At 51.8% G+C, this 15,790-nt stretch overlaps 1 protein-coding gene across 5 annotated transcripts in view; it reads right to left on the minus strand.

Annotated features, from left to right (window-relative positions):
• The window catches only part of FARP1 (FERM, ARH/RhoGEF and pleckstrin domain protein 1), a 277,212-nt gene that overhangs the window by 5,920 nt on the left and 255,502 nt on the right, over positions 1-15,790 (minus strand). For 4 of the 5 annotated variants that reach the window (XM_032496743.1, XM_032496745.1, XM_032496741.1 and 1 more), the window contains exons 17-24: positions 15,089-15,170; positions 9,517-9,754; positions 7,169-7,299; positions 2,977-3,045; positions 2,633-2,722; positions 1,868-1,950; positions 1,670-1,782; positions 1,074-1,264 (exon numbers count right to left, since the gene is read on the minus strand). In XM_032496743.1, coding sequence (XP_032352634.1) covers positions 1,074-1,264; positions 1,670-1,782; positions 1,868-1,950; positions 2,633-2,722; positions 2,977-3,045; positions 7,169-7,299; positions 9,517-9,754; positions 15,089-15,170 — 997 coding nt within the window. The remainder of the gene's footprint in view (positions 1-1,073; positions 1,265-1,669; positions 1,783-1,867; positions 1,951-2,632; positions 2,723-2,976; positions 3,046-7,168; positions 7,300-9,516; positions 9,755-15,088; positions 15,171-15,790) is intronic. The other variant, XM_032496744.1, reaches the window with a different exon arrangement.

The raw sequence follows: 15,790 nt of genomic DNA on the forward strand, positions 1-15,790 counted from the left end.
CCAACTTTACCAATGGATGCAGTAGAAGTGTGAAGGGAGGGAGAATCTGAGGACAGTGAGCCCCTCGGGGAGAGAAAGTCCACCCCTGCTGGGGATGGAAGAGAGGGAAGGTTCATGGCAAGCGGAGCCCCACCAACATGGCAGGGACACAGCCCCTGAGGATAAAGATGTTTTCAGGAGGAAGCAGGGGTTTCAGATCATTATCTGCAGCAGGGAAACTCAACAAAAGCAGTTCCGTGGAACGATGAAGGTCACTTCCAGAGAAGCAGCTCAGAGAATCCCGATCAAAAACGAAACTGGCCTGTTTCCAAGACTGCTGGTTCAAAAAGCAAACAAACTACTGTTCTTGGCTCCCAGTCTCTTACATGACATTTCTGGGGCCAGGCATATTCAGGAATTCGAACGTTTCAGAAAGATAATCCTGTGCCTGCACTCTGTCACCCCAGGTAGAGGGGTCTGGGGCCACAGCCCAGAATCAAACACAGTGATTCTGTACTAAAACACGACACTCACAGAACCAACTGACAGCCCCCTGACTGGTCAGGTCACATTCTGCTGCCAATGAGATGAAGAGAACTTTGTGGTTTTAGAGCTTTCTGAGCTGGGCATGTTTGGAAAGGGAAGGGATTATGGACCTGGACTGGAGGCCGCTTAGGGGATGGGGAAAGTTCACAGTGGTGATACGGGGGAAAGCCAATCAAAGCCAACTCTGAGGGAACTCCCAGAGCCAGCTTCTCGCAGGTTCTCCCATGACCCAGATCCCCTGTGGACCTGGCTGGCACCAACTTTCAGACCACACCGCCTCCTGGCACCCGATTCCAGGGGCTGCTCCAGGGCGTGGTAAGCACAGCACCTGGGTGGTCCATCCAGAATTCTCTGCGCGGACACCCAGAGACAGCCTCTACTCTAAGGCTGACTCCACCAGAGAAGAGGACATGGGGGAGATGGCCCGGAGAACGAGAGAAAACAACATAGGCAGCCTGGGGCCAGATGGAGGCCAGAAACGGTGGACCTTGTGTTCCCAGAAGGTCCAGGCCAGCTCATCAGCCGTGCATGCTCGGGTCCCGCCCTACCTCCACAGCCACGCTGAAGTCCACCATGGAGACGCTGGTGTTGCGGTGCCAGCACACGTGCACCATGGTGTTGCCGCGGTGCGGGGCCTGGCGCTCCAGCGAGGTGCGTGAGGCGCTGAGGTCATCCTCCGACTCCTGGTCGCCCGCCGCCTCCTCGGGGGACTCTGCGGCAAGAGGCAGCACTGCCATCTCTGCGTGCCAGAAGAAGGGCCCTTTTCCTACCTGCTCCCCGGAGCCGAATGGGAAGTTGGGGAACCCCAGGTACCCACTGAGCAGGAAGTCACACTCACAGCCGAGGGCTTGGCCAGGGCTCCATGCCAGGGAGCCCCTAACAGCCTTCTCCCCCTGGACGCCAACACGTGGCAGTGCTGGCCCAGAAACCAGGATTCCCCCACTCTCTCATACTGTTTTAAGGCTTTTTAAAAAATAAACTTAGAAAAAGTAACTTCCTTGATTTTTAGCTTAAAACACAAACTTAGACCTCAGATCGGGGTGCACTGGGAAAAGTGATTTTCAACGCAATAGGATCCCCTTCGACAGCCAGAGTGATCCGTCTCCTCCTGGCTAATCCCTGTGCTTGTGTGGGGCACACTTACTGTTGTCAGGGGGGCTGCTGGCCAGGAACTCGGGGGCGGGGCCGCTGCTCTTCTCTGCCAAGTCAATGGCCATCTGTATGTCCTCCACCCACTTTTCCATCTCCGACCGAGAACTGAGGAGAGAGGATGGTCAGGTTTTCAGGGCACAGCAGCTGGGGTGTGGGGTACCGAGGTAGACGGGCAGGCTTCCTGAGTTACCTGGCAGCCACGATGATGGACTGGCGCTGGCCCCGCAGGGTGAGGCAGTGGGGCACGCCCCACTCGTCTTCACTTTCCTCGATCTGTGGGGCGAGTGTTCGTAACATTACTGCCAAGCAGGGAGCAGGACACTCAGTGTGTTTTCAAACGTTCACCCAACTGGTTACAGGTCGGAGGAACCCCATTAGAAAATTCCCAATTGGAAGGTGAAGGTAAGGTCAAAGTGCATTGAAGTTTTTTGGCTGAGCCGTAAACTTCCCTCTAGCCGACCACCGAGGAGAGTGGGGATAATCCAGGCAAATAATCCCGTGTGCACTGGTGCCCCATCTGTCTCTGCCACCCAAGGGCTGCAGAAGACGGAGATCCGTCCACTGGACATGCTGGGAGAAGGACAGGCAGCTTCCTGGTCTTTACTGCACAGGAATGGTGAGGATGGCCCCTCAGGGCCCTGGGGCCAGGCCCCCGGCAGTGAGAGGCAAGTTCACGCCACGTGGCCACAGCAGCTTGCCTCTTCACTAGGTTCTAGAAGGAACATCGCTGTGTATCCCACATGCAGAAGGAGGGCTGACGTCCCAGAGACCCTCTAAGGGCCCTAATTTGGCCCAGGTTTCTCATGGTGCCTGTGATGTTCTCATTTCCTTGTCAAGTCCCTCTTTTCCTTCCTCGTGTCATGGTCACTGGCTCTTGCCTCCTTTAGCCAGGTCTGTACCCTGCAGGCAGCCTGGAGGCACAGGCCCCAGTCCCGAGCCCAGGACGCATACTCACAGTCATGCCATAGAGTGGGAGCTGCCCGTGAACTTTAAACTGATTTGAAGCTGTCAGCCCTCTGCTCGTGTACAGCAAGACGTCGTTGAACTGGAACAACAAGGACAAGTGCGGCTGAGATGAAAGGGCCCCGTTTGAAATGCACAAGTGCGGAAACTACGTTTTCAAAATCCCATGTGAGACAGTCCGTGGACCTCAGCAACTCCAGCCTGAGCAGCCCTGGCTGCTTATCCTGCTGCCCGGGTCCCCTCTCTGGGGTGGTGGAGGCCTAGCCCCATGCCCCGTGCTGGTTCCACAGCCCCAGTCACTGATTGTGGTGACGACAAACAGCTCTCACCACTTACCAGGAAGAACATGCGCTGCTGGAGCCCCTTCCCGGAGAGCTTGCTCAGGCTGCCCAGGCGGATGAACTCCTGCAGGGAAGAGAGACCCATGAGCTGGCAGGGGGCCTGCGACCCCTCTGCCACGCGGAGACTCAGCTCTGTGCGGGATGCCTGCGCACACCGTGGTCCCTTTCCCACTAAAAACCACAGCGACCATAGCTCCAGTTTACTGAATGCTGTGCCATGCCCTCTCTAAGCTCGTGTCCTTCCCTGCCACCTGCAAGGCAGGGGCCACCTTCGGCTCCACTGCCAGAGAGGAAGCTGGCAGTCAGAGGTCCAATGGCCCAGGCGGTGGGGCTGGGTCACACTCGGGCTTATGCTTAACCCTCAGGCCCTGTGCATTGCTGGTTGCGAGGAGGCGATAAGGACCCCCAACAGATACAAAGTGGCAGCAGGGGATGGGGAGGACGGGCCCCAGGAGAGAACTGAACAGAAGAATTTTCTCCATGACTTATAATCTGGTTCTCAAAAACGAGTAGCTGTGTTCCAGAATTAAAGAACCAGAAGCAAATGTGTCTGAAGAGCTCTTCCTTCTGACTGTACACTCTTGAGGGCAAGGACCATTTGGGGGCACTTAAAAAGAAAAACCCACAAGACTATCATTTAAAAAATTGTGGCAAAATACATATAAAACTTAGACTGCATGACGTTCAGTGCGTTCCCAGTGCGCACTCATCCCTACCACCTAAGTGCAGAATTTGTCCTCATCCACAAGGAAATCCGTGCCCGTGAAGCGGTCACTCCCATTTCCCCTCCCCCAGCACCTGTCAGCCACCAATCTGTCTTACGTCTCTATGGATTTAGCTAGTCTGAGTATTTCAGAGAAGTCACACATGTAATACGTGGCCTTTCGTGACTGGCTTATTTCACTGAGCAGTCAGTTCATCCACACTGTAGTGTCTGTCAGAACGTCCTTCCTGTGGCTGAGTGGTCCGTGGCACGGGCAGACCACACTGTCTTCCCACCTGGTGATGGACACGGGTGTTGTCTCCCCTTCTGGCTCCTGTGCTGCTCTAGATGTTCATGTGCAAGTTTCTGTTTGACACCTATTTTCTGTTCTGGGTACAGAGTGGGATTGCTGGGTCATATGGAAGTTCTGTGGTTAACGTATAAAGGGACTGCCCAACTATGTTTCCCCAGAGCTGCTTTTAAAACACAGCTGCAAGTTCTTTGACTGTCTTTCCATAGCGGCCAGTCTCTGTCCCCTTCCCTAGATGTAGGTGGACTGGTGACCGATTTGACGGAGTATGGAAGTGACACTATGTGACCTTGACGACTAGGTCATAAAGCTACACGGAGCCTCTGCTTTGTCCAAGGGAACACGTGCCTGGGAACCCTGAGCTGCACGTAAGCAGCGAGACCCCCTTGAGCCCAGGCTCAGGAGGCCCCTCGTGTGCTCTCATACGTGGTCCCCAACGAGCCCAGCCTCCAGCTGACCCTCTGCCACTGCCACTTGGAGCAGAAGAATCCCCGGGCTGAGCCCTGCCCCATTCCTGACCCTCAAAACCATGACATACTCAAAGGTTGTTTTCAGCCACTAAGACCTTGGGTAGTTTGTTACGTGCCGGTAGGTCCCTGAACACCTGCCACAGGTTCCCTGTGCCCATGGCAGCTCACGAGCCAAGAAGAGGGACTCATCCAGTTCATTTTGATTCTGTAGACTTTCTGCACAGCCTGACTCGACTCTTCCTTTGGTCCTTTATGAAATGGCGATCAAAGACTATATCTGCTAGTGATTTAACTAACATATTTTGGAGTTCAGCAAATTGATAGAAATCGAATACTCGCTGGTCCATGGGATGGATGCTAAACAGACAGTAACAATTTGGTGTGAAAAGATGGCGTCTGAGGGCCTGCCTTCATCCCAGTAGGGGGTCTGGGACGAAGAGGGGTGACCTTAAGGTGCCGTCACTCCTGTTCCCAGCCCACACAGCTGATGTTACACATGTGCTGTCTTAACGGATCTTAGGGACGTGGGGTGGGGAGGACAGCTGGCATGAGTCACTCACTGCAAAAGGTCAGGTGGGCTCAGCCCGAGGGGCAGGGGCCTCCCCAGAAGGGCGAAGGGTTTGGATCAATGTCTGAGGGCTGGAGACAGACATGTCTCTTGCTCAGAATGGTATTTCTGTTTCTGTTTTGTTTTTTAAGAAAAACATGAAACGGGAGAACACGAAAAGGCCCCTGATGTCCTTAAGCTCAGGCTGCTTCCTTCTGGAAGGAAGTGCAGTGTCCAGGCCTCTGAGTTTTAATCAAGCGGACCCCAACTACCCTCGGGGAACAGGTCTCAGGCACAGAGCTCCGAGGACGGAAGACCACAGCCTGGGGCCTGGCTCAGGCCAGGGTGTGCTGGGGCCTTCTGCCTGGCAGGGTGACTCCAGCTCAGTCCGCCCGCAGGGTAACCCCGAGGGCCATGGCGTTACGGCTGGGAGCTATGGTAGGAACTGGACTGCAGGGAGCTCTGACATCATCTGCTAGCCTTTCTGTCTCAATCTTTCAGATTCCACAAGGAGGTAAATCTCTCAGAGCCGTCTTACCGCTCATTGGGTTATTCGGTCATTGAAATGAAAGCAACTCAATTAGCTGCGGCGTGCGGCATCTTAGAACTTGCCCCTCTGCGGGCCGCAGTCCCTCCTTCCCATTTCCTTCAGGGCTGCCTTGAAACCGTGAAGGGCCATCAGGCAGGTTGACAAAAGAATACAGAGATAAGGCGGGTCTGCGGTGCATAACCAGCACCCCGGTTCAACTTGAAATTGAACCCAGGGCCACCTACTCCAATCCATGGGTCTTTTCATAGCCCCATGGAAACTATGCCTCAGGGTAAGCAGTTCTTCACAAATGCTCTGTTTGCCACATGGCATAATGTGCTAAATATTTTATAACATCCAAAGTTAAGGGAAAATTCCACTGATTCCACAAAGCTTGACTAAGGGCCCCATGTGGACGGGTCAGCGTGACTGTTACGGGCTGAGGCCTGGCAGAATCTGCTCCCCGGCAGAGCTGAAGTAAATCCCAGCTTTAATTTCCACCTGGCACTGACCTTGTAACCCTTCTGACAAGCCTGGATAGCCGGTATTCTGGTCAGTTTTGTAATTAGGCTTCCCAACAGAAACACCCAAATATCCAGAAGATGAAGGACGTTGCTGCATCTTCCCTGAGTTACACAGGGTGAAAGTTTCCAGGGAGGCGACCTGTCAGCTATGACTAGAAGCCCCGGACAACTGGATGCTGGTCTGAAGACCAAGGAAGGTATGCGGCGGATCAAAGAGGCGGAAATTGCCTTCTGAACCAGGGTGAGGTGTCATTCAAGAAGAGGCACTACTGGAGAAAGAGCCCACAAAGAGATTTGATGAGACACAGCAACCGACTCGTATTTTTAATTCCTGGGCAGTGACTGCTTCCTAGGGTGAGACCTGGAGAAAGGCAGGTTACCTTCGATTTTTAAAATGCTCACGGGGGTGGGAGAAGTATATAGCTCAGTGGTAGAGCACATGCTTAGCACACATGAGGTCCTGGGTTCAATCCCCAGGACCTCCATTAAAAAAAAAAAAAAAACTACAAACAAAACCATAAAATGCCTATTGGCCTGGAGGGAGCACATCTGGCAGCCAGGCTTCCTTAACTGTGAATCACCTACATGTCATGAAGGATGCCCGGGAGGTGAGGTCAGTAAGAAGTGGGTGTGCCTCTCCCAGAATCGTGTTCTGGCTAAAATGGTATTTTAATTACTAAGAGAAAGTTGCGTCTTTAAAAAATACTCTTATTTACATGGAAATTGACAGCCTGCCTTCACACACACTGCTTTCTAGCACCATTTTACCCAATTCTGAAAAAAATGCTTTATCTTCCATTTTCATTTCCCTAAATTAAAAATAAGCAGTCTCAAATCCCCTCAGAAAATGGTGGGGGGAAAAGTAAATAAGCAAGTCAGCCAAGAAGGAGCAAAAGCAGAATATGAGGTCAAAGGGTGGATTTATCTCCTAACACAAGATTTTTAAACTGACACTGAAATGTTCAAGGCATTTTCCCAGCTGTCCCTTAGGAAGGAGGCTATTTTAACTCAGGATGTCCACATTCAAAAGGTTCCCATTTAAGTCACTTCAATGTTGCCTTTCTGGCTTTACCTCCAAAGCCTACAGAGAGCATGGCCACTTACCCTTCCTGGAATCACAAGATTGTCAACGCCAATCAAATCTTTCTTGAGTTCATGCAGCTTCTGGAAGTTCTCCATCTTGATCATCGTACCATGAAGCTGTGCAGCCATTTCCGTGATCTCCGCCAAAGCAGCTACGGAAGGAAACACAGAAAGTTTCAGCATTAACGGCAGAAAAGGGTCGTTTCCCCCATCGTCTTTACGCTCAGTTCTGCAGGGTAAAATCCTCCCACAGCTGAACTGTCAGAAACCATCCTCTTCTAGAGAAAACACTGCTGTTTCTCAGCAACAGAAAGTGAGTGATTTACATTATGTATTGATTTGCTTTGCTTCAGTTTCCCCTGAACCATCTTGACAATGTTAATGCCCCCTGCCTGGCTCCGGGTGGACAGCCGTCCTTCAGTGAGAATCTCTTGTTGGTATCCAAGGGCAACAGTAGAGGAATAAAAGTGCCTAGAATTGGTTCCCAGGACAGAGATTTCTCTCTCCTCCCTGTTACCTGGGAAGGACAGAGCAGAGTGAGCACAGAAAGCAGCGAGACCACGGGAAAATCTAGGGCAAAGGAAGGGTCTTTCTGGCAAAAGGTCTGATAATGCAGCACCTTCGGGTAACGAACGTTCCAGCACACTCCAGTTCCTCCTTCTGCAGACATGTTTACCAAGATGGTTGCAAAGAACAACTGCAAACTCAATTCTCCACTGTGGGCACATCTCCCCTCTACCCAGGGGCATCCAATATGGAAAAGGAGCTAGTGCCCAGCTGGTACGAGTTTGGGTGGCACGCCAATCCACAGTAGCTGAGCATTTTGGTCAACTTGTCAAGGGAAAGCAAGAAACATCTGTCCATGGAACTGCGATCTTCAGGACCCTGAACACCCCCTCCCCCCGCACCTCCATCCTGGCTGGGAGACACTCCTTTCTCCTGCTTCTCCTGGGGGTGCAAATGGAATGCCTCCAGCTTCTTATCACAGAGTGCTCCTTGTCTCAGCCAAAGTGACAAACCCAGAGCGTGCTCTATCTTCAGACATGATCAGCTGACTTAGTCCAGTCAACAGTTTGGCAGGCAGGGAGGGGCACCAAGCCTGGAGGTTTAGGCACAGACAGAGCCTTAAAGGAGGAGGAGGACTGCACTGGGGAAAGGACCAGGAGCTGGTGGCCAGGAGTCCAAGCAGAAGGAACAGAATATGCCGAGACACGAGGCAGCAGGGCTTGTTTTAAAGACTGCCGTCTAAAGCAAACCAAAATCCCGTCATGATGCATTTCTGTTCTCCTTCCATAACTGCCAACGTCTTAATTGTTTTGCCAAATCTTCTGGGTGGTTTTTCTAAAAACAAAGATTAAGTGTACGGTACTTTAGGCAAGAGACAGGCCTTGACATACTAACAGGTGTGCGATTTCATGTAATCTGTCGAGCCACCTGCGGAGGGCGCACTCTGCGCACAGACGAGCTGGAAAATGTAGGGGCCCCAGCAACAGGCCTCAGGCCTGGCCTTCGAGGGACCTGCAGTCCAGGCCGGGGAGCTCAAACATCAGAAGACCACATACAACACAAGACTGATGACACAGGTCAGAAAGACAACACGAGGCACAGTGGGGAAAGCATGGTCTGGAATGCCAGCTCTGATCTTTTGCCAACACTCCCAAGTCCTTTACCCACTCTGAGCCTCAGTTTTCTTATCTGTAAGATGGGCTAACAACACTCATGGGGTTGTTAAAGGAGTAACAAAGCATTTAGGTAAGTAAGATGCCTGGCAGAGTACCTGGCCCAGGTGCTGAGCGAGGGACAGAGGGTAATAGTATCAGGAGCCAGGAGGATAAAGATTGTCAAGAACACTGGTTCATGTTACAAGTCAATTACTTTCCCGCTGTGTGACTCTGGGCAGATTCCTTAACCTCTCTGGTTTCAGCAGCCCCCATATGTAAAATGAGCTCACTCCTGTCTTGTCGGCTTCTGAAGACTGAGAGCTAATACAGGTGAAGTGCTTGTGGTGGTGACCTTACAAACGCCCCACAGCAATGAGCGGTAGTACTTGTTACAAGTCATTTTCCAAGGCCTGTCCAAGGGGGCAGTGATGAGGTTCCACTGTGTATGTAGAGGAAAGCTTCCTGGAGGGGGCTGACTCTAAGTGGAGCTTCTCCAGGGTTCTTGGCCCTAAACCATTCAGTATGGAAGGAGAAAATGCATGCGAGAGGGGATGGAAAAGAGAAGCCGTCACGATCATCACTGCTTTCTTTATGGGAACGAGCAAGAGAAAACAGAAACTACTGGACCAGGTCCTAAAAAGTATCGGCCCCGGGTCATTATGGAACCTGGGGACACAGTATCCCCGCGCCGCCCCGAAGGACGCTCACCGCGGCAGTCCCGGAAGTCTGCGTGGCTGGGCGGGTGGTGCTTGCACAGCCGCTCCAGGACCTGCTTGTAGTGCATGAGCCGGTGCAGCGGGCGCAGGAGGAAGGTGTTGAGCGGCAGGTAGCACACCTTCTGCAGCTCGAAGTCTCTGCACAAGCTCTCCAGCCGCCGGGAGCCCCTGATGCTGGTCTCCAGCGCCTCCAAAGCTTCGCTGTGCTTCCACAGATGAGCTGCCAGTTGCTGGTGGGCAGAAGACAGGGGAGGGGGCGAGGAGGGGGAGGGGGCGAGGGGGAGGAGAGTCCCACTCAACCACGTGGTCCACCCAGCCTGACTCTCAGAAGTAAAGCTCCCCTTTGCATGCATTACTTCATCCCATTTATTTAATTTGAAGTTTAATATTTCACAAATTAAATTCTCAGGACGAAATCAAAAGCTCTTAATGCGCTGAGCAGTTTAAAATAACGCAGGGATTGTAAGATACTAGAGATGTATGCATAACATTAGACATGTAAGTGTTCTTTTAAAAAGGAGGCTGGCAAAACTGTGGGGAAACAAATGAATGGGAGCTCCTTCAGGGGGCTTGGGGTTTTCTCCTAAATGTCAAAAAGTGACAAATTAGGCCAGGGCCACTCAATAAACATCACATAGTTAAAAAGTACATATTTCTGCTCAACTCCCCCGACTCTGCTCATATAATGACCGAGCATCTGCCATGAACCACCTGCAGGACTCTGGGGAGCGGACGGGACGAAGACTCCGTCCATCTCTACCGGGCTCTGACCAAGGTCCTCTGCTTGAGCAAACTTCCACCAGGCTCCTGAACTCTCTCCCAGACCCATCGTGCACTTCCCCATACAACCCAGTTTTAGTGAGAACCCTGCCAAGTCACTTCACCAGAACCTCCCACCCTGGATATCTGTTTACTCTCGACATTGGGGTCTGCACCCCCAACCACCCCCAGGGGATGTCTCAGCACCTGGCTCGTCTTCAGCAAAGCATCCTGTTAAGTCGGCTCAGCCAGAATCCCCCCTCACCTGTGACGTCCCCTCACAGTAATTTTCCATCCTCGGGCCCTGCCCTGTCCTTGGCTGTAGATTCCCACTGGCTGCGGCTGCACTTGGAGTTGAGCCCAGTCTCTCCCCAACTGTAAAATGCCCTGTGGCGTCCCCACACCTACTGTGATGGTCCTGAATGAAGTGTGCTCTGCCACCTGTAACAAGTGTTGTTGCAGATCTTTTTCCTTTAACGGGGTGGTGGAGACAGATGCGGGGTAAGAAGTTTGGTGACAGAGCATTTGAGAAGGAATTCATCCCTCACAACAGCTGTGGTCCTCAAGTGTTACATGGTCACATCCCAGAAGTGGGCTCACTGCAGTGCAGCCGACTCCCTTGTCTGGACTCCCAAGTCCAGCATCTCCACCCCCAGACTCATAAAGAGCTGGAAATGCAGTGAGTCCAGACACCAAGCCCACAACCCCTGCTCAACTGCGGCTGCCTGTGATTCACTAACCCCAGGCTGGTTCTGCCACCAGCCCATTCCTCAGGACAGGAAAACCTGGAGATGACTCCAGATGCCCTCATTTTTTAAATCCTTCACCAAGTCCTACCAGTTTGACCTCCTAAAAACAGCAAGCCCGCTCCTGTTTTCACCCCATGGTCACTGCCCTCGTTTCGGCCACTGAAGTGGTGTCTGAATCGGGGTCTCTGCCTGCACACCTGACCCCTGACTTTGGCGTCTGTCAGAACTTCCATCAATTGCAGTTGAGCACGTCACCTCTTGCTTGGACTGGGACAAGAACTCCCACCATGTCAGGACAACCTGCAGGGTCTCAGGGCACACGGAGCCCTCATCGTGTAAACCCTCCGCCCCTCCATCATCACCTCTTACCACTCAGCGGGCCACCTGCTGAACCACCTGCACTCGAATGTGCCAGGCCCTCGTGCCCAGAGCCTCCGCACAGGAGACGCCCGTTCCGAGACACCCCCTAAGCCCCGGCCCACGTTCAGGGTCAGCTCTAGCCCTTCCCTGAACTTGGTGCCTCTTCCTCCTGTACTTCCGCTGCATTTGTCCATCTTAACCCTTATCACATGGTCTCCCTGTCGAGTTTCTTTTGTGACCTATTTTTTGAAATATGGTTTCATAGAAAGTTGCAAAGACAGGTAGAGGGGGTTCTAGGCACCCTTCACCCAGCCTCCCCTAATGCTCACATCTTGTCTAACTAACAGCCCACCATCACAGCCAGGGAACTGACACTGGGACAATCCAGTTTATTTGGATTCCGCCACTCATACATGCCCTCGCTTGTGTGTGTGTGTGTGTGTGTGTGTGTGTGTGTGTGTGTGTGTGTGCGCGCGCATGTGTTAGCTCTGTGCATGTTTTCACATGTGCAGTCTGTCCTGTCCTACATTCTCAGGGCCTGAGACACACAGTAGGTCTCCACAGATGCCTGCTGGCTGCACGTGTTAAATGAACAAATGAACCAATGCCTGCTCCCCACCGAGGCAGGGGTCTTGTCAAGCCCTGAGTGCCTGGAGAGGTGAGTTCAAGGCTGTCAGAATGCAGAGTAGAATGTGAACGGTGGGGGTTGTAAGGGCTCTGGAAAGATCGTCTAGGGAAGGCTTTCTTTGTCAGGTTTAGCGTTTGGACTGCATTCTCTAAACCACAGAGAGACAAGGACAGTTTTGAGCCTAGTCAGTCTGGCTGTGATACAAATGGTGGCTGATGTGTGGTTGGGAGGCAGCTGGGTGAGTCATCGTGGACAGAGAGAACTGAGACCCAGAGGGAATAAAGTGGTAGGAGTTTAAGAAGGAGAAGAGGCAGGACCTGGAGGCTTCAGGAGATAGGGCCCAGGAGTGAAGGTCACAGCCTGGACAGCTGGTGAAGGGTCAAGACGAAAGGCAATGGTGCCCTTTGCTTGTGCGGAGTCTGGAATGCCTTTGGGCACCTGGGCAGATGTTTCCAGTTGGAAGTTCACAGCCCGGGCTAGCGATCACGAGCAGGGTATCTCTGACTTTTGGGCAGGGTTTGGAGCCCCTGGCCCAGCTCCCTCAGTCCTGTGTGGAGGGTCTGGGAACAGCTGCAGGGGAATCCTTGCTGAGCCCCGCGCGCCGGTCAGTGCACGGTTCAGACGGGGAGACACTGCAAGCTGGATTTCACCCTAAGCATCTTGGATGAAAGTACTAACCAGGGCTTCTGCATCTCTAGAACCTTCTGCTGCGCCCCTCCACCCTTTACAAAAATTATTTAAAACTAATGATAACAACCACAATTAAAAAACAAAACAAAACACGTTTCTCCAAAACGCTGCCAGTGACTCTGAGCCTCTCCATCTGTTTTCATGCTGCTTGCCCAGAGCTCCACGCTGTAAATGCTCGTGGCATCGGCACAGTAACCAAGACGCCAGCCCAGCAGAAGCAGCTGACTACATGCAAAAATGCCAACTCACTGGACGAGAGGAAGACTCGCCAGGGGTGGACATCAGGTGTATTCTAGGAGGTCTTGGGTGCTCGGGGAACAGGAGGGAGGATGCCTACTGCACGTCAGGCCTCCGTGGGAGGGACATGAGAGCTGGGAGAGAGGACAATCTCAGGCTGTCCCTGAGGAGACAGGGAGCAAGCTGGCAGGTCTCCGCCACTGTCCCCCGAGGCCTGTGATGGCCCCCGCTCTGGTAATCTCAGGTGCAGGGAGCACCATCAAATAAGGTAAAAACAAAACTGGGTCAAGAAAAGGGGCACCACGTGGGAAAAGAGGCTTCCTACGAGGAAAGTAACCGGGAAGAACACCAGTCACAGACACACGTTAGAGAAGACGCTTTTAGCAAGTGACAGAAGCCAGTCTGAAGGGGCTACACGCTGTGTGATTTCAACTGTATGACGTTCTGTAAAAGATGGCGGAGACAGTAAAAGATGAGTGGTTACCAGGGGCTGGGGGAGGGGAGGGATGAATGCATGGAGAGCAGGATGTTTTAGGGCAGTGACACCACCCTGTGTGATTGCCGTCACGGTGGGTCCAGGACATCATGCCCTTGGCAAAGCCCACAGAACGCAGGACATCAGGGGTGAGCCCTACTGCACCCTGTGGCTTTAGTTAATAACAATAACGTAGCGATACTGGTTCATCAGTTGTAACAAACCAACCACAGCAATGCAGGATGTCACTAACGGGAGACGGACACGTGGCGGGGTGCCAAGAATATGGGAACTCAGTGTGAGCTTTCTGCCCAATTTTTCTGTAAACCTAAAATGGCTCTAAAAATAAGATATATTAATAGGAAACACTAAGGAAAGTGAAAAGATGTCAGTTACCGTTACGTGTGAGTTTTGTAATCTACCTTACCTATGGCATTAAAAATACTGCAGTTGCGGAACACTGGAGATAACTCTTTGCTTTTTTTTTTTTTTTTTTTTTTTTTTGCATAGGATTCTGCCATCCTGATGGCTTTTGGGGACTCTCTCTGATATCCCCCGAAGAGGGGGGTGTTGCTTTCTGAACACCGTGTAAAAGTGAGCAGTAGGCTCAGGGTCTGTTAAATAATAACCTTGAACTTCGTTGAGAGAAACAGGAAATCCCTTGACTAGCTTCAGATCCTATGTCTTCTGTGTCCCCTGCCCCCTGCTCCACCCCGACTGTCCTCTCTCATGAGATACATCGTTCTAAGGGGAACAAATTCAACACCAGTTAGATTCTTGGGAATTAATTCAAACCTCAACAGTAACTTTTACTCTACGGGTGCCTTAGATGTTCTAGGTGCTCAGCCAGTGCTGGGTGGATGTGGGTGGATGGACTGATGGATGGATGGCTGGGCGGACTGAAATGGTGGCATACAAGTGACCTGCCTTCTTTAGGGGGTTACAAGGTTGTTCTTAGTTATTAGTTAAGGTTATTAGGCAGGCTCTGGGCAGGAAGATTGATTTAAAATGCAAATACAGGCTGTCTTCGTATTGAAAAGACAAATTGTGTGAATCAAAATAGTACATATTAAAGGAATTATTTATGGATTAAAATGAAAATGCAGAAATGAACATTTCAGATGGAAGAGCTGGGGCAGATTTCAAACATGAGGTGGAATCCTGAGCTCTCTGCGCGGACTTTCACTCTCCTGTACCATTGTCGATACTGCTGGATGGTTAAAAATACATTTACCTGATAAGCTGCTTCAAATCACAGAACTGACTGGAATTCCTACATAGCCCTGAATCCAACATTTTTTCACACTCACAAGAAGCCAAAAGAACGGACTGAAAGTGAAATGTTCAGTCAACCCACGTTTTGCCTATGTAATTTTTCAAAAGAGTCTTGAATGACTCAGACACAGAAAGTACCTGTTGTTTTGGTTACAACAGGGAGCTTGCGAAGAGGAAAAATGCTGACAGTGCTTACGCGGGGTGACTGGATTTTCCTTGATGCTGCCAAATAAAGTTATCTGGGCGGGGCAGAGAGCGGCCCCAGGGGCATGCTGCATGCAGACTGCCGAATCAGGTGTTCGTGGGAGGGGGACCGCGGCCACGGCCTCGGGCAGCCCCAGCGGCATGTCCCCCGGGGGACCCCCACCCCCCAAGCCCCCGAGCAGCCCACCTTCATGTCCTGAATGTTCTTCAGCATGACGTCCCCGATTCTTTGGTAATCCCCTCTGAGGTGGGCATTCGAGCGGCCTTCCCTGAGAGCAGAGGGTTGGAGAGCAGAGCCTTAGCAGTGAACACACCACCGGACGGCATTCCCGCCCCTGATGACAAGGTATCAACGTTGATGCCTGCCTTTCCAACCACATTTAGACACCCCTCTGCGTGTCACAGAATGTCAGCGCCAGAAGGAGACTCTGAAGTGACCCCACTCCTTCTGCAAAGAATTCTGCTTTGAAAGACATTTTAAATTGGTCTCATTTTACTTTTTTTTTTTCTTTCCATCCACATTTGGGTGATTTTCTCAGTGTTAGAACAGCATGGAGATGACTTGCAGGAACAAGCTCCTGAAATCATTCCTTCTTACAGATCGGAACTAACAGACATTTTAAGAAGCAGGACTGAGCCTCAGAATCAAGGTGTCTGCTCCCAAGAGCCCTTAGTCTGAAGTGGACAAAGGGCTGTGTGAAGAGCCCCTAGGAAGAGAAACCTATCTGAGAAAGTACAAGAAACTCAGGCACAGAGAGGGGTGTGGGGAGAATGACCCGGAAGAGAGCGGGATGGGTGTCCCAGGTACGGAGATGGGTCAGGGTCCCCTAGACAAGGTGGGGGTAGGTGACCAAGATGTGGGCACTTTCAGCCGAGTATTTGGGTATAT

This window comes from Camelus ferus, chromosome 14 (assembly GCF_009834535.1).
Source record: "Camelus ferus isolate YT-003-E chromosome 14, BCGSAC_Cfer_1.0, whole genome shotgun sequence".
Taxonomy (NCBI): Eukaryota; Metazoa; Chordata; class Mammalia; order Artiodactyla; family Camelidae; genus Camelus; species Camelus ferus.